The 25,085-nt window shown below is 40.0% G+C and overlaps 1 protein-coding gene and 1 pseudogene across 1 annotated transcript in view; one reads left to right on the top strand and one right to left on the bottom strand.

Annotated features, from left to right (window-relative positions):
* The window catches only part of ARHGEF28 (Rho guanine nucleotide exchange factor 28), a 309,778-nt gene that overhangs the window by 125,479 nt on the left and 159,214 nt on the right, over nucleotides 1-25,085 (bottom strand). Inside the window, exons 8-9 of the mRNA XM_025389056.1 lie at nucleotides 16,995-17,047; nucleotides 15,742-15,802 (exon numbers count right to left, since the gene is read on the bottom strand). Of these exons, the coding sequence (XP_025244841.1) occupies nucleotides 15,742-15,802; nucleotides 16,995-17,047 (114 nt within the window). The remainder of the gene's footprint in view (nucleotides 1-15,741; nucleotides 15,803-16,994; nucleotides 17,048-25,085) is intronic.
* On the top strand, nucleotides 7,852-8,162 carry LOC112626743 (annotated as a pseudogene).

Here is a 25,085-nt window from a genome sequence, read left to right as displayed (position 1 = left end):
TAAACATACAACTAAAACAAAATACAAGTATAGTTACAAACATTGCAACTAAGTGGAAAGAAATATTGATACATTTTCTATTTTGTGGCTTTTTTTTTTTTTTTTTTTTTTTTTGAGACAGGCTTACTCTGTCACCCAGTCTGGAGTGCAGTGGCAGGATCTCGGCTCACTTCAACCTCTGCCTCCTGGGTTCAAGCAATTCTCCTGCCTCAGCCTCCTGAATAGTCGCATCTACAGGCATGTGCCACCACACTCGGCTAATTTTTGTATTTTTAGTAGAGATGTGTTATTGCTATGTCAGCCAGGCTGGTCTCGAACTCCTGACCTCAGGTGATCCACCCACCTTGGCCTCCCAAAGTGCTGAGATTACAGGGATGAGCCACCGTGCCAAGCCTCTGGCTTTTAATTTGATGAATAAGTACATATTTTTCTCAACCAGCTGGGTATAATTATAAGAATATGTAACTTTCAGCCCTTATATCCAGTAAAAGAGTTTTAGTCCATATGGATCTTTAATTAGAAAATATACCAAATCTTGTGGAAGAGTATTTACATTCACTCTCAATTTTAGAGCACAGAATGGTGCCCAGGATGCTGTAGGCAGTTGCTGAAGGAATTAATGATTTACAATAGTCAGTCTCCCATATAAATGACCTTTACCCTGTGGATGAAGAACCTGTACATGACAACTGATTAAAAACACATATTTTGACAAAAATGTCTACAAGAACTATTATAAAGTATTTAGAATATATATTTGTGTTTTATTTAGCACAACAGTTGTCAAAAGAACAGTACTTCTGGGTAGAGAAAACCCATTGTTCTGAGGCTGCAGGCAATGATGAGAGTGTGCATAAGTCTATGGCCCTTTGGCTGCTTCTAAGTTGTCTGTAGACCAAGGAGAGGGGACCTTCACTAGTGTGGACAATCACCAAACCAAAATACTGTTGGATCAGGAGATATTGTTACTTTTCTTCAGCTCTACTTGTTACCATTAAAGAATCCTTTGAAATGCAACATTTCCAAGGTGGTTAGAAATACTAAAGTCCTCATCCTGAATTGGTGGGAGTGGGTTTTGTAGCTCCTAGCTACACAGCCCATGTTAAACCTCTACTACACTATCCCCTTAACTAAAGGTACAGGAACACTTTACTTCTTACAGTTGACTGATGCTATGGGAAAGAGGGAGACATGTTTCTTATTAAATTACAAACAGAACGAAAGTAATACAATCTATAGGGGTTCCCTAACTTGTTTTATTAAGTTGGTCAGAAATGCGACAAAGTGTTCAGAAGACTACAAATGTAGAGAAAGCAGAATTGGGGGCAGAATTTCTCAGAGGCATCAGAATGGAGGTAGGGGCCTAAGGGAAAACTGTTCATTGTAAATGCAGATTATGAGATTCCCATCCCAGGTGTGTTGAATCAGTCTCTCTGAGGGTGGCCCAGGAACCTGCAATAATTTACAACAAGCACCACCCCTATCCCAAGCAATTCTTATGCCTATAGAAGTTTTAGAGTCACTCAACTAGGAGGTAGATAAACCCCACATCAGCAAGTTACTGGAATAGGCTGTTCCTCCTATGACTACTAGTGACAGGTCAGAAGAACTTCAGGGCAATACAGACAAAGAGAGAGAAGAAAAAACTCCATAAAAAGTATTTCTATTAGTTGAGATTCCAGACAGATTCATCCTGATCTAATTCTCCCAAATGCAGTCCTTGTTGACCAATTACATATCAAGTGATTCTTGATGTCAAAATTATTCTGAAATAGTATTGAACAACTTAACTAATACATGTGAGACACCCAACTGATATATGTGAAAATACCTCAGATATCACAAGGAGAGACTTTCCAATGTCCTCATTTGCTTCACTATTTTTCAGTGTTTTCTAAATAATAAAATGATTTCTACTGACCAGCCATGTTTGCACAGCCCCTTTTATTTTTAGGCCAGCTTACTTCCTTGCTCACCAACACATTTCTTCTGAAGATGTGGGTCATTTATTCTCCTTGTTTTCTATAGTAATTGAGGTGGGTATTTTTTTTTCCATTTTATCAATATAATTGCATTCAAATTAATTCAAGATGTTATTTACATCTCATTCATATTCAACAGGTGACTGTTACTGGCTGATTGCAATTGCAGACAGCAGAATTCAATGACATATCCCCCAGGCCACCCTTTCACCATATATCATACAACCATTACCATGTAAGAGTATGAATGCTTTCACAGAAGATACCTTCACCTGAATACGCCTCCTTTAATTAGAAAATTCTTCACCTAGAAAAGAACTTCCATGAGGTTATAATTATTTAGGGAAGATGCTGCCGCCTTGAAGTTTCAGGTTTCTAAAAGACCCACATAAAAAAACTTTCCTTGATCTTCATTTAGACATTAACCTGCCTTTCAACCTTGATGAAATTAAATCTCAAAGAAGTATTTACAGTTTGGTCTGAATTACAGTATTTGTACAGTTTTCTCATCTTCCAGGGGGACCCAAAATTCTTAGTGGGCAAGAACTGTGTCACATTTTTAATGCACCACAAGCTAAAAAGAAAAATCCTGGGTTTGGGAGAGACAGATATCTGGACTCAGATAATGGCTCCATCACTTAGTGGCCCTAAACAAGTCATTCACATTTTCTGAGCCTTAGTTGTCTCATAGCAAATGGAATCATAACACCTGTACTTTAAAGGGTTATTGTGAGGATCCAATGAGATTATAACAGTGAAGAACTTAACATAAGTAAATTTTCAACAACTTTAAATGTTGAATGTAAAGAAAATTTCCCTTTCATATATTACTCTTCTATGTTATAGACACTGAAATAGTCTCAAAAAAAAAAAAAAAAAAACACACACATACACAGTCTTGCTCTATCACCCAGGTTGGAGTGCAATCACGTGATCTCGGCTCACTGCTACTTCCGCCATCCAGGCTCAAGCGATTCTCCTGTCTCCTCAGCTTCCCAAGTAGCTGGGATTACAAAAAATGTGCCATGGCCAGGCTGGTCTTGAATTCATGACCTCAAGTGATCTGCCTGCCACGGCCCGCCAAAGTGCTGGGATTACAGGCATGAGCCATGGTTCCTGGCCACTGAAATAGTCTCAATTTGACCCTCAGAAGTAATCATTTGGTTTTCAAAACTGAGACATGGCAATGTGCAAGGAAGTTCCAAGAAAATCATACCAAGACAGAAACAGCAGGAGGAGAAGAAGGAAGAAGAAGAAGAAGGGAAGGAGCTCGAAGAGGAAGATTTGCTTTGCTTCTCTACTCCATTGTTAAGCCACCAAGACACCACAGTTTTTACTACTACTAGACATTGTTCCTGGAACAAATCCAGATAAAAGGAGGCAAGGCCTCTGAGGCTAGGATAAGCCTTTCCTGGATAACTTGAACCAGTGCAGTGACAACTTAAACATATGCTTCATCATATGCAGCCTTAACTTCTAGAATAAGGTGAAAATCAGCGATAGATAAAGCCTTCCTCAAAATCCCTTAGAAGCCACGATGTCATCTCTCAGCAAGCTCAACACAAACAGTCCTCCTGTGGATCTAACAATGCCAGGCACCCGGTGAAATGGGTGGCTTTCACGGGGAGGCTGTTATGTTGTACAGAAAATGAAGATCTTTACGAGCATGGCTCCTACCTTTGTGCCAAGACGCTGTCACTCTGAGAAGCATGGTAGGAACAGCACGTTCACATCCGCAGTGTCACACTCATTCATGGACTTTATCCTCTCAAAATGAAATGATGGGTGCAGACACCCTGAGGTGTGAATTCTGATTTTCCTCCCGACTTCCCCCCACCCCCAGTGCTTTTTATTTTTTACAGAGCCCATAAAATTGAAATCACAAAAAATAGACATGAATTGGGAGCATGGTACAACCACTGTTGTCAAAAATTGGAATCACATGATGCCACTGTCCATAACACCATCTTGCTTAAAACGAAATGTTTTAATTTCTTGTCTACCACTATTACCTTTATTTATTTGAACAAAAAAATTTATGTGCACTTGCAGAGGTTCTGATATGGTCTTTACATCCCCTATTCTCTAAGAGGAAAAAAATGAATACCACCTAGAAGCCCAGCTAGAAGTTACTGATATTATGATATGTGTCTACATATAATACATATAATAAGAAAATAAGAAAATACTCAAAACACCTCAGGTTAGGAAAATACTAATAATTATCTATTATTAATAAAGATAAATATTAATAAAATATTAATGATAGATTTCCTGATCGAAGCAACATGTTAAAGAATTATATTGTCAAGCCAGGCATGGTGGCTCATGCCTATAATCCCAGAACTTTGGAAGGGTCAGGTGGATGGATTGCCTGAGGTCAGGAGTTCGAGACCAGCCTGGCCAACATAGTGAAACCCCATCTCTACTAAAAACACAAAAAATTAGCTGGGCGTGGTGGCAGGTGCCTGTAATCGCAGCTACTAGGGAGGCTGAGGCAGGAGAATCTCTTGAACCCAGGAGGTGGAGGTTGCAGTGATCTGAGATCACACCATTGCACTCCAGCCTGGGCAACAAGAGCGAAACTCTGTCTCAAAAGAAAAAAAAAAAAAGAATTACATTGTCAACGCTTCCACTACTTGGTTAATATTGCTACAGATATAAAGTTCTACCTAGATGATTATCTTAAGAAAAATAACAGACAAACAACAGGAAACTTTGGTGAAGCTCTTTTTGTTTTAAATGCTGAAGTTTCTGAGCATAACCTGAAAGGAAAGAATAAGGACGAATTTGCTCAGTTGTTCTGAATAATAAATCATATGGAATTTTGAATTTATCTTGCTTAGGCAGCACAGATAGTGGATGTGAGTGAGGGGTTCTGGAGGTGGGAGAAACAAGAGCCCCAAGTCTGGACAGAGGAGGGGTGCGGGGGTAGGGAAGTGCCTGGCGTAGCCTAAGGAGAAAGAAATCCCTCCTATTAGGAAGAACCCACGGACTTCAGGAGAGCAGCATCTGATAATGTTCCTTCCCAATTTTACCACACCCCCAAAAAAACCTCTTACATGCCATAGACTTGTTCACAGACTTATTTTATCAATTTTAAAATGCAAAGTTTAACTGACTATAGATTTTATATTGTTATCCATGTGTAAATAAGTTAACTATGAGGTATTAAATGAGCAAAGAGTTTAATAATTAGTAAGGTATAATTATTATATAGATCTGAAACTAAAATTCACATAAAATATGATAAATAAAACTCACTTAAAAAGAAAAAAATGGGCAGTCTCATCTTATATATGCTTCTGGGGTGTGGTTCCTTCTAGGCACTCTTAACTGACAGATCAAGAAAATATATAAGTGTATCCTACCTGTGTATACACACATATCTACAAATATTTCTGTATGCAACCATGTGTATCTGTATTAACTGAACATGAGTGCCTGCTGATATCTACAACTCTAGTCTGTTACCACATGGATTACTCTAGCCTCTTTCCCCTGCTTATCTGTAAGCACCCACTCCAACAGGGAGAAACGTGGCAGCTGCTAGCCACAATCCATTTACTTATTTGTGCAATACATATAGAGTGGTATCAAAATTCTTAATCTTTTTACCTGTGAGAAAAACTGTATCAACGAGAGGACGGTGCTTATTGTACAGTTTATGTTGCCTTTATTTTTATAGACTCCACTCATTTGCAAAGTTAATAGCTCTGCACCTGCCTCCACCACACCCAAAATTCCCTTTGGTAAGGTTATTTCTTACATTTTTAATACAGCTAGATTGTTTTGTCACATTCTGCATTCCATCCTAGGATACCCCAACCTCAAGGTCTTCTTAAATTTGCATACATTAAGGTTTACTCGGTGCACTCTAATGTTCTGTGCGTTTTGATAAATACATAGTGTCATGTATCTACAATTCAAGAATCAAAGAACGCTTTCACCACCCTAAAAGATACATACAATGCTGATGATATGTGAAAAGGATACAAGAGCCAACTAAAAGAGTTCCCAGCTACCAAAAATGGAACACTTTGACAACAAATAAGTAGTATTTGATTATTACCCAGAGTGCAAAATAAATATCCATGACTCTATACAGACATAAATAAATGATTGAATAAGTAATGGGGGAAACAAAATTCCCATGTAGAAGAATTCCAGATAATTTATGTAGACACCACACCCACAAGTATACAGATTAACTCCCCACTTTTTCCTTATGTGTGGACTACACATAGTATGGAAAAGGAGGTGAGGAAGAGTAACTTTACAGTGGAGAAACCAGACCAACACTACCTCAGCCAGGTGATCAAGGTCAACATCAACAGTGACAATGAACATTGATAGTATGTACCTTTTATATGGTGTGATGAAAACAGCACTTTACCTTTGGGTCTTCTTCCCAAAACCCGTAATTCTCAGTGTAATGATGAAAACAATCAGAAAAACCCCAATAACGGGACATTCTACAAAATTCCTGACTAGAATTTATTAACAGCAGCTTGATTGTAATGGGATCCCGGAATAGAAAATGGAAATCAGGTGAAAAATAAGGAATCGAAATAAAGTATGTAAACCTATAACTCTTCTTAAAAAACTTTATTTAAAAAATTTTAAAGAATGGGAGCAACGGCCGGGCGCGGTGGCTCAAGCCTGTAATCCCAGCACTTTGGGAGGCCGAGACGGGCGGATCACGAGGTCAGGAGATCGAGACCATCCTGGCTAACACGGTGAAACCCCGTCTCTACTAAAAAATACAAAAAACTAGCCGGGCGAGGTGGCGGGTGCCTGTAGTCCCAGCTACTCGGGAGGCTGAGGCCGGAGAATGGCGTAAACCCAGGAGGCGGAGCTTGCAGTGAGCTGAGATCCGGCCACTGCACTCCAGCCTGGGCGACAGAGCAAGACTCCGTCTCAAAAAAAAAAAAAAAAAAAAAAAAAGAATGGGAGCAACAAGTATAGAATCTATATTCACTAAATGTTTGTGGAACTGATGCTAAAAGAATGTTTGCATCCATATTCAGATATGTAGAATTCAAGTCCTGCATTAAGCTCCATTGATTTTGCTTAAGTTCTTACTATGTGAAGTTGCCATGTAACTCTAAGGAAACTAATTAAAGTATGCTGAAAGTAATTCTGATTCACAGGAAAAAAACAGTGTCTCCATGGGGTTAATGAGATCTCAAGAGTGAACTCCCTGAGAGGTTTCCATTTGGCACCTGTGTGGCAGATGAATCTATCTCAGTTAGATGGGCTGAAATTTCATTGGCAGACAAATCTCAATAACCTGGATGAACCTACCTAGCTCAATTCAAGTTTCCCCAAGCTCTGGACACCATCAACTTGACTTTTTTTTTTTTTTTTTTTTTTTTTTTTTTTTAACAGGGTCTCACTCTGTCATCCAGGCTGGAGTGCAGAGGTGCAATCACTGCTCACTGCAGCCTTGAACTCCTGGGCTCAAGCCATCCTCCCACCTCAGCCTCCTGAATAGCTAGGACCACAGGCATGTACCATGCCCGGCTAATTTTTTAAAATTTTTGTAGAGACAGGGTCTCGCTATGTTGCCCAGGTTGGTCTTGAACTTGTGAGCTCAGGTGATCCTCCCACCTTGGCCTCCCAAAGTGCTGAGATTACAGGCATGAGGCACTGCACCCAGCCCAACTTAACTCTTTATTCTGATTTTCTGTTATTTTAAATATTATGAAGAATCAACAGACTGCTTCCTAGTGGGTCTCCTATTTGACCTCTGATTGTACCACTTCTCCCTATACTTGAGCAGCACATCTTCAGTGAAGCCTCATAATGTAAAGAATAGATTCTGACAGCAGTGGCAGAGGTGGTGGCTCAGGCACACAGAGTCACCATGATTCTTCAGACGATTTTCAGGTTCTCCTCTGTCATTCAGTCAGTAGTCTCACTCCATTTGCAGAGGCACATTGGTGTTACACAGTGGCATTTAACAAGGAACTTGATCCCATCCAGAAACTCTTCATGGACAAGATTAGGGAATACAAATCTAAGCAACAGGCATCTGGAGGACCTGCTGATACTAGCCCAGAGCACCAGCAAGAGCTGGAGAGTGAGCTTCTAAAGCTTAAAGCAGACAGGAATATGTTATCTAATGTCCAATTTGAAGACCCTAAATTTGAAACCATCGAAAAACCCCAGTCCTGAAGAAATAAAGTAAAAATTAATCTGGTAATTTTTCGTGAATTTGTTGCACAACTAATCAGAAGTATCAGAGTAAGTACCCATTTCATAACTGTCAAATGTTCTTTTAATTCTGATTCCAAATCAATTATTTGGTGATGTTGCAGGGGAAAAGGAATAAATTCTGTTGGCTTTCTTGCCCATGCTTCAAGTAAGGGGCCATGTTTCATAAAAATGTCATTTAAATTAGCCACTCTAAAAGGTAAAGCAAATTGTACCAATAAATGGTTAGAACTTATGCTGCCTGGCATGAAAGCTAACCAGAATCTTAATTGCCCTAAAGTCCCTTCCATGGAATTAGCCACTGGATAATCAGTGTAAAACAAGCCTACACACACACACACAGACACATACACACTCACACACACTCACTCTTACACTGCAATCAAGCCTGCTGGCCAATGATCCCTTTGTAAATATAATTTTTTTTTGTAAATGCCTGTATATATGGGTATTCTGAAGTGTTTCAACACAAGAAAAGGGGAAGAAATCCCTCAGTGGTATTATTTTAACTTTTTATAAAACAAACTTTATAGATATCATTTCCAGAATATATTTCATATTTTTCATTTGTTTCATGTTTTGTAGATTTGTTGTTGTTTTCTTAAGAGTTTCTACTTGTTTGAAGTTTATAATCTAATCATTTGATTGAAATATCAAACTAAAGGAGTCTTTAGGAATAGAATACATGAAATTTGCTCAGTCACTAAGCTGGTTTATTTGGGGTCAAGAATCTCATTTTGGAGAAGGAAAATTTAGAGTTCAGAGAAAGTACTGCCATTTTTCCCTCCCTTATTACACTTCAAAAACTTGGCTTGTAAAATGAAAGAAAAAGGTAATTTAGAATGTACTAACAGTAGGTTAGTACTAATGCCAAGCATCAGGTATCCTCATAATGCCCTTAAGACATTAGTGTAAACATCAACCCACTCTCTTCATCCCATTCTGTACACTTCAAAGTCCAACAAATGACCCTGTGACAGCAAATTACAGTCACGTGATTTTTCTTAATGTTCAAAAATAATTAACTTTTAAAGGTTTAATCATCTTATAAGTTGAAGTGATTAGGAAATTTTTTCACCACTTTCTTCCCCCAAAGTTTTCCCATTTCCCACACATCTGTGATCTCACTGGTGATAATCATTGAAAATCTGTGAACTAATACACATGGACTTTCATTAATACTTTCTGTAATCAGTTGAGATAAAAGTAGAACTCCATTTCTGTAATTCCCAAAAATACTGAAAACCCACTATGTTAGGGGTGATTTCAGCACTGCTGAGCTCCCTCAGGGATCTCTGACCATGATTCTCAACCTTGGTTTTGAAACCTCAACAACCATAATGAGAAAATTTCCTTGAAGTGAACAAAAAGAATAAAATTTGAGTTGGAATTTATACAAATAACTATGCCTTCCCAGTGGTCTTCTTGGGATATTTCACTGTCTCCAGCCCCTTTACTTCAAAATGATTCACTGGGAAGCTTTAGTTTGTGGTAAAGAGATAACTCCCCAATTCCCCAAAAAAAGAGAAAAGAAAAAAAGAAAGTTCTCCACAGAAACTCTGTAGCCTGGTACATAGAGAGAGATCTGCCAAAAATTAGGATTGAAAACATATTTTTCAGAAGAGTTCTGCTAAGGTCCTCCTGCTCCCATGTTTCATGAAACATTCTTAAGGTTTCAGTCTAGATATACGTGTGTTATTAAATAACAGCCAAGAGGGTCAGCTTCCACTCACAGGGGTCACAGATCCTAAGATGCCATGCTTAAGAGCCTCTTTAAAAACATCTCAAAACGTTATTTTCCATAGGCAACTTACAAGTGCTATTTTATAATAGCACTTTTAGTTAATATAAGAACTTTTGGTTAATATAAGAAGAGAAACTAACCTAATTAGTTCTATTATCTGGTTGTTTGCCAAACCAGCACTAGTGACTGCACCATCTCCCACCAGCTCACCACTAGCACATATACGACTGGACTCTCCCAGATATGCCCACAAATGGAGAACCTGAAAACCTGTATTATACACCACCTAACATTCTGTTTAGAAGGACTGTTTCTTTGGTTCTTCCAATCATTTCCTACCAGTTTCCTTTTCCTGATGTTTTTCCTTTCGGGGGACTTTCAGGGTGGGGAGGCTTTGTTTCTCTCTCAGTCTTGTCTACAGTCATGAAAGGTCTGTGTTTTTTTGGTAAAGAAACCTGAACCTCATATCCTATTGTTTGTTTCTGTCTGTTTCTGCTTCCTTCTCTTCCCAACTGGCCTCTAGATGGTTTTTTCTTTCTTTTTTGTTTTGTTTTTTGGTATGAAGTCAGGTTTCCTTCCATACCCAGCTTTGGTTCATCTGTCCCCAATGCCCACCCTTCCCAGTCCCAATACCCACCGAAAGGTTTTCTTTTCCTCATCTTACATACTAGTAACAAGCAATAATAGCAATGAAGTAGCCCAAAGTATTAAAGAATAGCTGTGATTTGAGCCCATGCATGTACATTGATCAGGTCACTCTATAAAATCAACAATATGTATTATAAAAAGGGGGTTTGGAGGGAAATAAGTACTTGTGCAGAGGATCTACAACATTTTCCCTTTCTTCTTATTAATGTAATCCACATGCTTTATAAAAACATAAACAAACAAAAACAAATGTACGGCATCATTTTGTTACTTTCTAAAATGGAGCTTACTTATGGAATATGTCAAATGAGTAACACAGGACATGAATTATCTTGTTTTCACGATCACAGCTACGTAAAAAAGAAACACATGCATAAGAAAAAATGCTTGTAGGAAATATACCCAAATTTAATAGTAACTGCCTTTGGATGAGGAAATTTTAGGGATTTCTTTTTCTACTCTTTCTAAAATTCCCAATTTTTCTATTGTGAACATTTATTATTTCTATAATTATAGAAGACTAAGATAATTTTTTCCAAGAGGCTTACTTTGCAAGATATTATGCTCTTCTCTGGCACTTGCACCAAGCCCTCTCTACCAGCCAGACCTGGAACAGTAGATGAGGCAGTGCTTCATGCCTAGAGCTTCAAAGTACTGAGACTCTCCAAGCAGAAAGGAGGATGCCAACCAATGCTATCCTCTTGTCTCCTATCACCTATAGGGAGTGTCTCTATCTCCCTATCACCTTCCCTCATAGGGAAAGTCAAAACATGCTCACATAGTTCTTGTTTTGACATGTCAGTTTCACCAACCCTTCATTTTTTCCATCCAAATAGTCAGAAGATACTCAGCTTTGGCCAAATAGATTTCATGTCCTCTTTAATCTAATGCAGACCATGAGTGATAAATAATTGCAGGAAAATCAGCTTCAGTATGAGTGTCACCACATCTGGTCTGTCACCCACAACCTCACTCACACTTTGACATATTATTTAATGAAAGAACAGGAGCATCATGTTCCAGGAGCTTCTGTAATTCCCCTGAGACACGGGCACTATGGTTTCACAGTCCTCAAGGAGGAACTTAACTTTTAACTGAATATCTTAATTTCTAACCAAAGCCATGCAGCTTTATTTTTTCAGATTCAACCTCTTAAAAGTAGAGTTTGCAAGACAGTGTCTAATCAAGCCATTCGCAGCTTTGCTGATTCAGTGATCGTTTATGCATCTTTGTTTGCAATTGGGATTCCAGTTTTACAGCTGAGACTCCCCATCTACTCCATTTCCCACGGGCTGTCCGCTTGTTCCTGCAAGATGTTCACTCCCCTTCTCCTTTTGGCACAACACTTGCTGCTGCCCAAAGGGTCCATTTGGCTCAAGTAAATGGCATTAAATATGATTAAGAAATAGGATCAAAACTTTAAGCAGTTCTTATTTCTTTTTGAGATGGAATTGCTCTGTCGCCCAGGCTGGAGTACAATGAATGGTATGATCTCGGCTCACTGCAACCTCTGCCTCCCGGGTTCAAGTCATTCTCCTGCCTCAGCCTCCCAAGTAGCTGGACTGCAGGCATGCACCACCACACCTGGCTAATTTTGGTATTTTTAGTAGAAACAGGGTTTCACCATGTTGGCCAGCCTGGTCTCAAACTCCTGACCTCAAGTGATCCTCCCACCTTGACCTCCCAAACTGCTGGGATTCCAGGCACGAGCCACCACGCCCAGCCATATCCTATTTCTTAATCACATTTAGTGCCATTTACTTGAGCCAAGTGGACCCTCTGTTTCTTATTTTTGGTATTGACCCATTTCATTTCATCTACCTTCTATTCTTCTGTTTCCTTCAAATGCTTTGCCATCTTTCCCCATCTGACCTGCCTAGAATATGAAGGAGTCCCACTCTGCACTGTGACGGCAACAGAAGCAGATCTTAGCCCTTCAACTGATGATTCTCCCCTTCGACAAAATGCCGACCCCTTACAGCATCTGCAGAGAATGGGGCCATAATTCCCGCATTTGACATAAATGTCAGCTCCTTGCGGAGGTAGTTCTGAGGCACTGGCTTGGATGAGCTTGCCAGTTGTTACACACCCAAGACATTTCGCCAACCACGATTTTCAGTGTGTAAACTAATGGTAACTGTGATTCTGGATGTCCTGAAAGGTCAATAAAACATTACAAAGGATGGGTACAAAAAAAAAAAATAGAAAGAATGAATAAGACCTACTATTTGATAGCACAATAGGGTAACTATACTCAAAAATAATTTAATCTATACATTTTAAAGAGTGTAATTGGATTGTTTGTAAACTCAAAAGATACATGCTTGAGGGGATGGATACTCCTTTCCCCATGATGTGCTTATTTCATATTGCACACCTGTACCAAAACATCTCACATACCCTACAAATATATACACCTCCTATGTACCACAAAAACTTAAAAAAATAGAAAACAATAAACACATAAAACACTTCCAGAAGGAGAAAGAAAACACCACCACAAAGGGAACTTACTCTGTTCTGCCCTGTCCAATACAACAAAATTAGATAATTAAAAATCCGATTCCTCAGTCACAAGTCACATGCTCAACAGACGTAGGTGGCCACAGGCTACTACACTGGATAGAACAGCGACAGAATGTGTCCATCAGCACAGAGGGCATCACTGGAGCAGTGCTTGTGTCACTGATGAAGCCCCCACCCACACCACACAATTCTGAATAATACAAGTCAGCAAGACTTACACATCTATTTATCAGCATTTATCATGTGTTTATCCCACACTATTTATCAACATTTCCTGAGACTGGGCAGAATAAAGCACTTACAAAATATCAAAAGAGGCCAGGCGGGGTGGCTCATGACTGTAATCCCAGCACTTTGGGAGGCCGAGGTGGGCAGATCACTTGAGGTCAGGAGTTTGAAGGTGAAACCCCAACTCCACTAACAATACAAAAATTACCTGCACATGGTGATGGGCGCCTGTAATCCCAACTACTCGGGAGGCTGAGGCAGGGGAATTGCTTGAACCCAGGAGGCAGAAGTTGCAGTGAGCCAAGATGGTGCCACTGCATGCCAGCCTGGCTAACAGAGCAAAACTCCATCTCAAAAAATAAAAAATAATACATAAGAAATAACAAAAAAAGAGTGTTGAAGTAGCCTCCAGGGCGAGCCGTTTCCTATTCCAGACCGTGTCTGACCATCTGACTTGCTCACAGCTTGCTGTCCCCTTCTCTGTCTCAGGTTCTTTGAAAATCTGTTATAATTTCCTTTGCAAAAACTCAGGGGACTTTATTAATTCAAAAAGTTTAAATGAACCAAAAAGAAAATGCCAGCACAACAAACACTCATCACGGTCCTTTTCATAAATCACTGGATTAAAGTTGTGCTCATTTGTCTTTCTCAAGTCTTTCACAGACTTCATGATGTTACTGACAAAACACTCAGACGAGGCCAAACTACTACAATTTCCACAGCATGTGTCTTCTTGCTCACAAATATACAAGTTTGAAACTAGAGTGAGTTTTTAAAACCTGAAATTAAGATCATCTCAATGTTTAATACTTTTAGTAGCCTACCTTCCTCCCCCAGCAATTCGTCTTAGTAAACATTCTTCAAAGCTAACATTCCCAGGAGCATGATGCAATCTGTAGCTGAGACATCCTGTGTGTGTGAGTAACAGCTATGGCCCTGACATCAGTGACCCACGACAGCCACCTATACAGAGATGTTTGCTTTCTTTTTGCCTTCCTCTTCCCCTCTTCTGTAAGTAAATCATTACTCTTACCTTAAATAGCAAAAATATGGAGGACGTGTATATTGCTTAGTGTGGGTCTAAATTTCTGTTCCAATTTCAGTAGAGCCGTGTGCAGCAAGATCCTGGAAACCACCTCTGGCATGTGGCCAAGCTACTAGCAACACCGTCAGCCAACACCATGGGTGCTTCCTCCTTGCTCTGCTCTACACAGCATGATTTCTGAATGCTTGTAACTGCTCTGCCGTGTGTCGGCGCAGCATACGAACCGCACTCCCCCGGCCTCCAGGGAGCCAGCCCCAGGCACGTGTAGGCTCACGGTGACCCTGTGGGTCATCCACCTTCTTCATTAATCTCACTCTGAGCATTGATTTAGTTTTTCCTGATTTCACATCAGCTTGAGCCCTCAGTCACCACCATCAGCAACACCTCACCCCTTGCAACTTCTAAGACTGTCCTGTCCATGTGTGCCTTTCCAGGTGTGTGAGCTGCCTCAGCTTTACAGAACCAGAGGAAACCAACTGGGATGGTTCGTGCTCATCTGCCTCTCACTTGTCAGCCCCAGAGGTCTTCACAGACCATCCAGGTGCCCAAACTCAGCCTCTGCTGATTGCTCAGCCTATGTCTTCAAATACCCCATCAGCTTCATGATGCTCTATTCACCTCTAAGTAACTCAAGAGATAGGGCTGGGGCCCAAATTAGCCTTGAAGAAATAGAGCGTGCCTGGTAGAAGATTTAGGAAGGAGTCCTCAGGGAGTTGTGAAATAGAATATTGTAAGCAGATGAGAATTCCCAGGTCCAAGGGAGGAAATACGTCCACCTTGCCAAGGGTGGAGGAACACCTGGTTCCTCTGAAAGGACACTCACATCAGACTCAAATCCCAGAACAAGCATCTGGTCTTTTCTTGAGCTCAGCAGGGTAGATCACACAGGCTCAGCTCCAAAGGGACCCCACTGGGCATCAAAATGGGATATTGGTAAACTTGGAGATTCTAGGGCCAGGTGGAATGACGTTATGAGTCTCGGTTCCACCGTCTACTCTCCACCAGTGGTTCAATGGCTTCACCTGAACCTGAGGCTGGTAGTGCCTACTTCCTAGGAATAACAAGGGAACATATGACAAGTCCAAGGCCAGCTTCTGGCTCAGAGTAAAACTGTTCATGAAAAGCTTTGATTGCCTTGTTTTTTAGATTGTAAACGGAGTCTCAACCTCTAGAGTCATGGTATTCCAAATGATCCTACAAATAAAATTTATCTGGATGGGTTTCAGGAAATAGATAAGGTTCCCAGGAAGGAATATTTTATGTTAAAATGTACTTGCTTCTTGTCCACTCTAAACCTGGATCTGGGATATCACTATGAGTATAGGTAAAAGCGTTATTTCAGAACATACCCAAATCTAGGCTGTGCTGGTCTTCATGTTCATTCTGTTGAACCACCAGGCTTTTGACACACTGAAAAAGATAAAGTCAGGTGGGTTTTTTAAAAATTACATATATGTTACACTAATATTTATTTTTGTGAACTAGAAAAACAACCTTGGAAAGCATCAATGAAAACATGTTACATGTATCATCACATGTAAACAGAAAACTAGTCTTACACTTATTATTTAACAGCTAAAAATGAGTGATGAATCTATCCCAAGCTGAAACACATCTGAAAGCTGTACACAGATTATTTTATTCTCAGAGGACATCTCCCAGATTTACTCTTGTAATCACATTGTTGTCAAATATCTATAAACATCAAACTTCAAGTAGAAATTTGTTTTGCAGAATGTATTCAACCATCTTGCATATACAACTACAACTCAGAAAGATAGCTAGGTTTGGTTATAAAGAATAGGGATTAAGAATCCCAGCACTTTGGGAGGCCGAGACGGGCGGATCACGAGGTCGGGAGATCGAGACCATCCTGGCTAACACGGTGAAACCCCGTCTCTACTAAAAAAATACAAAAAACTAGCCGGGCGAGGTGGCGGGCGCCTGTAGTCCCAGCTACTCGGGAGGCTGAGGCAGGAGAATGGCGTGAACCCGGGAGGCGGAGCTTGCAGTGAGCTGAGATCCGGCCACTGCACTCCAGCCTGGGCGACGACAGAGCGAGACTCCGTCTCAAAAAAAAAAAAAAAAAAAAAAAAAAAAAAAAAAAAAAGAATTGGATAAAGAAAATGGGGCTGGGTACAGTGGCTCATGCCTGTAATCCCAGCACTTTGGGAGACGGAGGCAGGCAGATCACCTGAGGTCATGAGTTCGAGACCAGCTTGGCCAACATGGTGAAACCCCATCTCTACTAAAAACACAAAAATTAGCCAGGCATAGTGGTGAATGCCTATAATCCCAGCTACTCAGGAGACTGAGGCAGGGGAATCGCTTGAACCTGGGAGGCAGAAGTTTCAGTGAGCCGAGATTGTGCCACTGTACTCCAGTCTGGGTGACAGAGTGAGGCTCCATCTCAAAAAAAAAAAAAAAAACAGAAAAAAGAAAAAAAGAAAATGAAATTTCACATTGTTCTGAAAGTGACTTGGGGCATATCCTTTTTTTAGTGTTTTTTAAACATTTTTATTACCACTAAATCTTCATTTCTACTTTATGGAAAGACATGCAAAGAAGAAAGAAGCAAATAGAGCGGGGAGTCATTTATTACCTTTACATCTTCCTTTTCGGCTGCTGAGCTGCTGGACACTGAATTCTTAACCTCTGCAAAAGAAATAATTCCCATCAGGATCTGCTGCATGGAGCTTTTGTTAAGAAGAACAACAACTACTACTCGCTGACAAGTGTAAATGAGCTGCCCGGGAGCCTTCTGCGTAGAGGTAGGTTTTTAGATTAGGCCTCTTAAAAATCAGCTGTCCACAGAGCAGAGTATCTAATAACCTGACTGTCCATACTCTGGTATTATCTGTGTGGACCAAGATGTAAACAAGCCCGGGAGCTCTCACAGGAAATCCTGAGGGGGAAAAAATATCATTAAATAAATACATGCCCTTGATTCCAAAGGAAGGCTGCTCACTACCGAAGGTTCTGCAAAACAGCAGATTGCAAGGACGTGACTCGTACCCACCTGAGGAAATCCCACTTGTCTATTTCCTCAAATACCACAGATTTCAGTATGTTTCAAAAGAGCATAATTCATTACACAGGAGGTCTGGCTTTTCCTTCCACATCACTGAAAGTCAAGAACACCAGCATAGCCCTCAGCTCCAACCTCAGCCCCAGGCACACCGGGTGTCCTCTTTCTGAATAAAGGGTTTCCTGGAAACAGTAGTGGTCAGGATGTACTGGGATGGAAAAAAAAAAAAAAAAAAAAAAAGGTTCACCCAAGGCAGCATTTTGCTCTGTGGGTTGATTTATTGGTTGTGTTTGCAAATACTCAGTTGCCCGTAAACAAGAGCCACTATTGTCGAAATAACCACCAATAACAGGTTTGGGCCTGGGGAAAATTAAAGCACTTGACATCCCTAGCAAGGACAGATGACTGAAAGTCTAAGTCTCTACCCCAGATCTGCATTAACATATAACATTGTGGGGTCTCACTTCTTTTCTGGAAGTTCCATATCCCTTCCCCCACAGCCCTGCTTTAAACAGGAAACCCCTGAAGCTTTCCAGCAGGTTCATTACCTAGACCTTGTCACTCATATTAATTTACCCAATGCCTCAAACCTGCAGGTTGATTTAAAGCTCTTCTCACTTCTGGGCAACAATGCTAGGAGTTATCATCCATGTTTATGCTTAGAAAATGTATAAAGTATTCATTTATAAGGCTCTACATGACAAATCATAATAAAGATGACAAATTACAAGGCTGGAGCTATAAGTAGTAAGACCAGGATGGAGCAGAGAAACCAACAATCCTTGTCTTGTGTTTCTAAAAATCTGGACTACAATAACTTTGAATTTGCTTTGCAGAAAGCAGGTAATACCATATTTGCATGCCACAATAGTATATTGCTCTTGAATTTATAATGCATATTAGCTTCTATGATTAAACCAACAAGGTAATAACCAGCAAACAAGGTAATAACCCTAATTTTGTGTGGTCATGTCAACTGATCTCAGCAGGGAATGAGGACAAGATCATAGCGGACACCCAGCCCAGGCAGCACGTGTACACAGCATCTCTGCCTGCCTTTAAATGAACATCCCACAGAAGGCCTCCAGGTGGCAGTAGAGTAACATCGGCATGAACGGCATTGCCAGAGGTAGGAATGTCAAAATGGGCTAGCTTCACCCTTCACGGACCTGCTTTCAAGTGCCAAAGTCCAAAACACATGGTTAAAATTAACATTTTTGTCCCACTACATAGATGCAGAAAATTGATGTGAAGCACCTACCATGGTATTTGGCACATTATAAGTGTACAGTAGAGATTTGGTTTGGTTTTGAAACCCACATACTCAAACCCTAAAAATTGGGATAAGTAGGAAAGAGATTACAAAGGCAAAGAAGAAGAAGAAGGAAGAAGAAGGAAGAAGAAGGAAGAAGAAGGAAGACGACGACGAAGAAGAAGAAGACGACGATGACGACGACGACGACGAAGAAGAAGAAGAAGAAGAAGAAGAAGAAAAGGATAACCAGGACCAGAGTTTCAATAGATACATCTGCACAGACATCAAGAGTCACACCCTTCTATTTTGCCTGTTTTAGGACATTCATTCCTTTAAAGTTATCTCAGCCATAAACTCTTAAATGATCATTATGCTGTATTTCTAAAGAATTCTGTACATATAGCATTTATTCAGAAGAACAGTATAGATTTTATCCAGATTGCTAATCGAAAAGGCAATCTTGTCTGTTAATGAAGTTTGCAGTAACAGAGGATGTGTTCACACCTGGTAGTGCATTTAGGTTCCAGCTTCCTTTCTCTTCTCAAAAGGCCAGTGAACTAGCCTTTATAGATTGTCATGCCTACGTTTTTCTATGTAGTCCAGTGCAATTTTTTTCACTTCAAAACAAATACCACAAACTATATTAAAATATACAAGTCTTCATTAAAAATTGTACCTCATCATTTAAAAAATAACTTCCAAATATAGAAAGTCTTTATCCAAAAATCATTTTAAAATATTTGTGATATTGTGCTGATTCAAGATAATAATGTATCTTTAATTAACCTAGAACTAATCAGAACTATATCTTAGAGCTTTCAAAGAATTTGGCATTCATTCTACCAGAGTTTAATTAAATTGCTCTAGGAGAGTTTCCGTTAAATTAGTAGGATCCTTTTACACTAACCCACCGTACCACCAATTACACAGTGCAATCAAACCACTCATTGCTATAGCAACCTGTAGCAGATAATGGTATCAGTAACTCTACCTATTCTGTTTTAAAGGCCTATTAATCTTGCCCTCAAGCCCACCTAGAAGGAAGGATTACTCCTCTAAATCAGACTTGCCAAACTTGATAAACACGTTGTTGTTGTTTTTTTATTGCCAAGCTATAATGGAACAAGAGATAATCTCTAAGACTTATGTTTACTAGTGACACTGCACCAGCCAACAGGGTTAAGTCGCTGTAAGATTCATGACAGTGTCTCATTAAGAGGCAGATTCGTCTAAAAAATCTCAACTCCATGCACAAGTCTTACTGTCTTACTTTGCAAATGAGACCACAGAGCCTAGACTTAAGCAAATAAAAAACTTACACCCAAAACACAGGATGCTCGGTATTCTGATTTTGCCATTTGGCTGTGGCAGAAGACTCATGGTCAGAGGCAGCCAGACTACCAGTGTTGTCTTGTTGCCAACCAAGTCCACCACTGGCTTACATCTACAGAGTCATGTCAAAAGCACAGGTGGAAAATCAGGATCATGCTCTCAGTTGCTCTGCCTGCCCCCACAAATGTCAGAAAAACAGCCTGATGGTAGTGTTCATAGCAGCCTCTGTGCCTCTCTGGCATACATGGCGGGTAGCTCATACTCTTTGAATGAATCTTTTTCTCTCAATAGGCTGTAAATTCTGGGATAGCTGGGACCAGATCGATTTCGGCTCAACCCTTGTATCCCCAGCACCAAGCTGGGTGCTTTTCACTTAACAGGTGTTGAATAAATGCTTCTCGTCTCCACCTGCAACTGGTGGCCCAAAATATACATAGCTGACAAGATGTGGTGGATCGTTAGACAAGCTGTGGATCAGGACAAAGAAGGAAAAGTTGTTTACTTTTTGGAATTAACTAACTGAAACACTTCCAATATCAAAGCTATTTTGTCACAACTTCTGAACGGCCAGATTCATAGATAGATGAATGCTTTTCTCCTTACTTCCTCCCACCCTTCTGGCTCTGTAAGTCCAAAAGCCAACCCTTTTCCTCTCCACTTAGTAGGTATTGCTGTTTGACTACGAACTACTGCACCTGCATGTGTTGCTACAATGTTTTATCCTAGTGAGCAAATGCAATTCACAACGGCCACAGAATTAAAATGGCAAAGGCACTGGAGAGACTACTTGCCACTCTTAATTCAGAGGCTATTGTAACACTTTGAAATTTTGTTTCAATGTCCCAGTTATTCCTTTCTCTTTTTTTTCTAAAAGCAGGACAACTAGTAAGAACTTTCGTTTTGCCTGTTCGGTATAAATACGGACTGGGAGCAACAATGAGGCACTCATTTACAGAATATCAAAATGAGACTTAGTGAGCGAGAGCCCAACATTCCACTCAATTCAACAAGTTCCACTGGTCCCTACTGAGCAGCAGCTGGGGAGAAGAAACCAAGATGGAAGAAGAAATCCTTGGAATCAAGTAACTCCAAAATGTGCTCCTTGGCATATCATTTTTATATTTATATTCTACATTGTTTCAGAAAGAATTTAAGACATCTTCTTTAAAATACAGGATTTTTTTTCATTTAAATTGCTTGTGATTTTTTTAAAGACAAAAGTAATTATTTAAGACAGTGGAGAATTCCCTCCTCTTATACAGTTTTTTTGTCTGGAGGTTAACATATGATCCAATTCTGGCCAGAGTCTTAATAGAAACTTTCCTGACACCTCTCTAAAAAAGGCTTCTATCACTAATAAAATAATAATAAAAAAAAAATGTTGTAGGGCAAAAGGATCTTTTTCCATTGCTCTTTTTGTCTGAATAGAGTTCATTGAAGAAATGATTTTGGAGCCACAGTAGACCTCTTGCAACACCAGACTGCTGCACGCCATTCTCCACAGTGGGCCTACTCTTATTGTGAAAACGTTTATACCGGATTATCTTTTGAAAGATGGTTTTGTGGCCAACAGTCTTGAAACCAAGAAATAGTGTTTCCTTTGGGGATGAAGGCAGATTTGTCTTCAGACCAGGGTAGTAAAGATAATAGCCCCTTCCAGTGCAAGGGTTGGGCAAGCTTGCTAGCAGTCTCCTTATAAGATTTGGGATTTTTGGCCGGGCGCGGTGGCTCAAGCCTGTAATCCCAGCACTTTGGGAGGCCGAGACGGGCGGATCACGAGGTCAGGAGATCGAGACCATCCTGGCTAACACAGTGAAACCCCGTCTCTACTAAAAATACAAAAAATTAGCCGGGCGTGGTGGCGGCGCCTGTAGTCCCAGCTACTCGGGAGGCTGAGGCAGGAGAATGGCATAAACCCGGGAGGCGGAGCTTGCAGTGAGCCGAGATCGCGCCACTGCACTCCAGCCTGGGCGACAGAGCGAGACTCCGCCTCAAGAAAAAAAAAAAAAAAAAAGATTTGGGATTTTTTAGTCAGGGTTCCTCAGCTGTGACACAAACTGAGTGTGTGTGCAGCATCTATCTGAGCTGCTCACAAGGCCCCTGGGGGACTTGCTGGACAAGGAGAACCAATGTGAACATGAAGCCCATGCTGCCTATGCCATGAGCAATAAAGTCTTTTGTATCCAAAAAAAAACAATAAAAACTTGGGGAAAAAAATTTAAAAAATCAATATAACTACCATTAAATGTTGGTATATACTCCCCCATATAGGTTTTTATGATAGCTTTATTAAGGTATAATTCATATACCAAACAATTCACCCACTTAGAGTATACAATTCAATGGGTTTTAGTATATTGAGTTCTGCAACCATCACCATAATCAATTTTAGGACATTTTCATCACTCCAATGAGAAAACCCCACATCCATTAGCAATCGCTCCACATTTCTCCCCAACCACCTCACCATCCTCCCTCCACACCCCAGCCCTAGGCAACCACTGATCTATTTTCTGTCTCAACAGAATTGCCTATTCTGGATATTTCATATAAATTGAACTGCACAATATGTAGTCTTTTGAAACTGGATTCTTCCATGCAGCATAACGTTTTCAAGATTCATCCATGCTGTAGCATGTATTAGTGCTTCATTCCTTTTGACTGCCAAGTAGTATTCCATTAGATAGATAGATACATAGATAGATAGATAGATAGATAGATAGATAGATAGATAGATAGACAGACAGACAGATAGATAGATAGATAGATAGATAGAAGGTAGCTATTTTGTTTTTTTTATTCCTCAGCTGATGGATATTTGAGTTGTTTCCACTTTTTGTCTATTATTAATAATGCCACAATAAACATTCAAGTAAAATTTTTTGTGTAGATACATGTTTTCATTTCTCTGAAGTATATAACTAGGAATGCAATTGTTGAATCTTATAACTCCATGGTCGATAAATTTTTATGATACAGATTTTTACATCTCCTGAACCCCACCCCTGCCCACCATAGAAATCTCTAAAGCAAAGAATTCAATTATGGAGAAAAAGTATCCTCCGCCCCAAAATTTGGTTGCAATTATCAATTACACAGAAGCTCTAAATCAATATACAGTTGATCCTTAAACAACACAGGTTTGAACTGCATGAGTCCACTTTTATATGGATTGTTTCCAATAAATATGTTGGTAATTTTTTTGGAAATTTTTTGACAGTTTGATAAAACTCACAGACAAACCACCCTTTCCTAATCCTCCTGCTCCTCAGCCTACTCAGTGTGAAGACAACAAGGATGAAGACCTTTGTGGTGGTCCAGTCCCACTTAATAAGTGCTGCCTACGCTACCTGCCCATTAGTCTTTTAGTAGCTCTTAGTTATCAGATCAACTGTTTCAATATGGCAGTGCTTATGTCCACGTAACCTTATTTTACTTACCAATGACCCCAAAGCACAAGAGTAGCGATACTTGCATATTGTTATAATTGTTCTACTTTATTATTAGTTATCATTGTTAATCTTTACTATGCCTAATTTATAAATTAAACTTTATAATAGGTGTGTATGTATAGAAAAAAAGCATAGTATATATAAAGTTCAGTATTATCCAGGGTTGCAGGTATCCACTAGAGATCTTGGAACTTATCCCCCAAAAATAAAAGGGAACTACTGCACAGCATTTTCTACTTATTTGGCCAAAGAATCCTTATTTTTCAAAATATCTTCCAAGATCAGTGTTCTGTACAATGTTCTTTGGAAAGCCTAGGACAGAGAGATCAAATAAGGATAAGAAGGCAAGGGGAAAATATGGAGCCAGGTTTTTGATTAATACTAATAATTAGCTTATTAATATGAGCATATTAAAATAAGATGACTTTTTGGCCATTCGATTCATTTGAAATAATGTCCCATTATTCTGAGAGTACAACTAGAATCGTGAAACTATAGAAGCATAACTGGATCATAGGCAATAATAAAACCATTTATCACACTCACAGAGACAGCAAAGTTAATGTCCAGGCTAGAATTATTATAGTCTTTTAATTAATAACAGCTACAGATATAATCTTAGAGTTTCCCCCCTACTACGCATTGTCCCAGAGGGGACAGAAAATATAATCTACTAAGAATCTTCTAATAGATTTCAAAGTGGAGGTTTGCTTTAGGGTTTTTTTCTTTTTAAGAGGGAGCTCTTATGTTCAAAATGTTTTGTTTTTTCAGTTGAGTCTCCTCCAGACTCATGAATGGACAAAAACTGATTGAATGTTTCCACTTCAGTTGAATATTGCCCTCTGCTGGAATATGCATACAATTTCTAGTATTCTTTCAAGGGTAGACAAATACAAAAGCATTGTCTAGATTCAAGGGCTATAAAGTATACCTACTAACTATTTGGAGTCAGAGGGCTTGGATTTCTGTCCAAATTCTTGTGCTTATTGGTTGAGTAATTTCAGTCAAATTGGCAGCCACGTACATTACCTTGACTGCCCCAAACACCTGTGAAATTCAACTTGTCTAAAATTGAACATATATTGTCACAATTCTGCTTCCTGGAAGGCCCATCCCACCCAGCGCCACACCCCAGGAATGGAGGCACCATCCTTCTCCCTTACCACTGACAGCCAATCAGATCCTACACTTTCAGGACCATACTCACGTGTCCCCACCTCTCCCATCTTGTCACACTGCTGTAGGGCAAATCCTCTTCTGCGTCGCTTTCAGCAGCCCCCTGGCTGGTCCCTGTCTTCCACTAGGCCTCTCCCATCCATTCCCCATACTCCCACCAAAGTGAACTTTAAAACACTTCCCAGAGCTGTCAGGGTAGAATTCTAACAACTTGCCTCATGTAGAGCCGTGCCAATCTGCCTACTTCTTAAGCCTATGTTCTTGGCATCACTGCCACCACCATACAGAAGCACAAACATGCATACACACACACACACACACCCCTATATCCCAGGGCTTCAAAATGAGCTGCATTTTCCCCAGTGCATCATTTGGCTCAGGACTTTGTATTGCATGTAGAATTCCCTTCCCTCCATTAGATCACGGCTCCAGGGCCACTTCTTCCAGGAA

The sequence above is a fragment of the Theropithecus gelada genome, chromosome 6, assembly GCF_003255815.1.
Source record: "Theropithecus gelada isolate Dixy chromosome 6, Tgel_1.0, whole genome shotgun sequence".
NCBI classification, from domain to species: Eukaryota; Metazoa; Chordata; class Mammalia; order Primates; family Cercopithecidae; genus Theropithecus; species Theropithecus gelada.
Note: the sequence above shows the minus strand (reverse complement) of the source record. Positions and strands in the feature narration are given on the sequence as shown.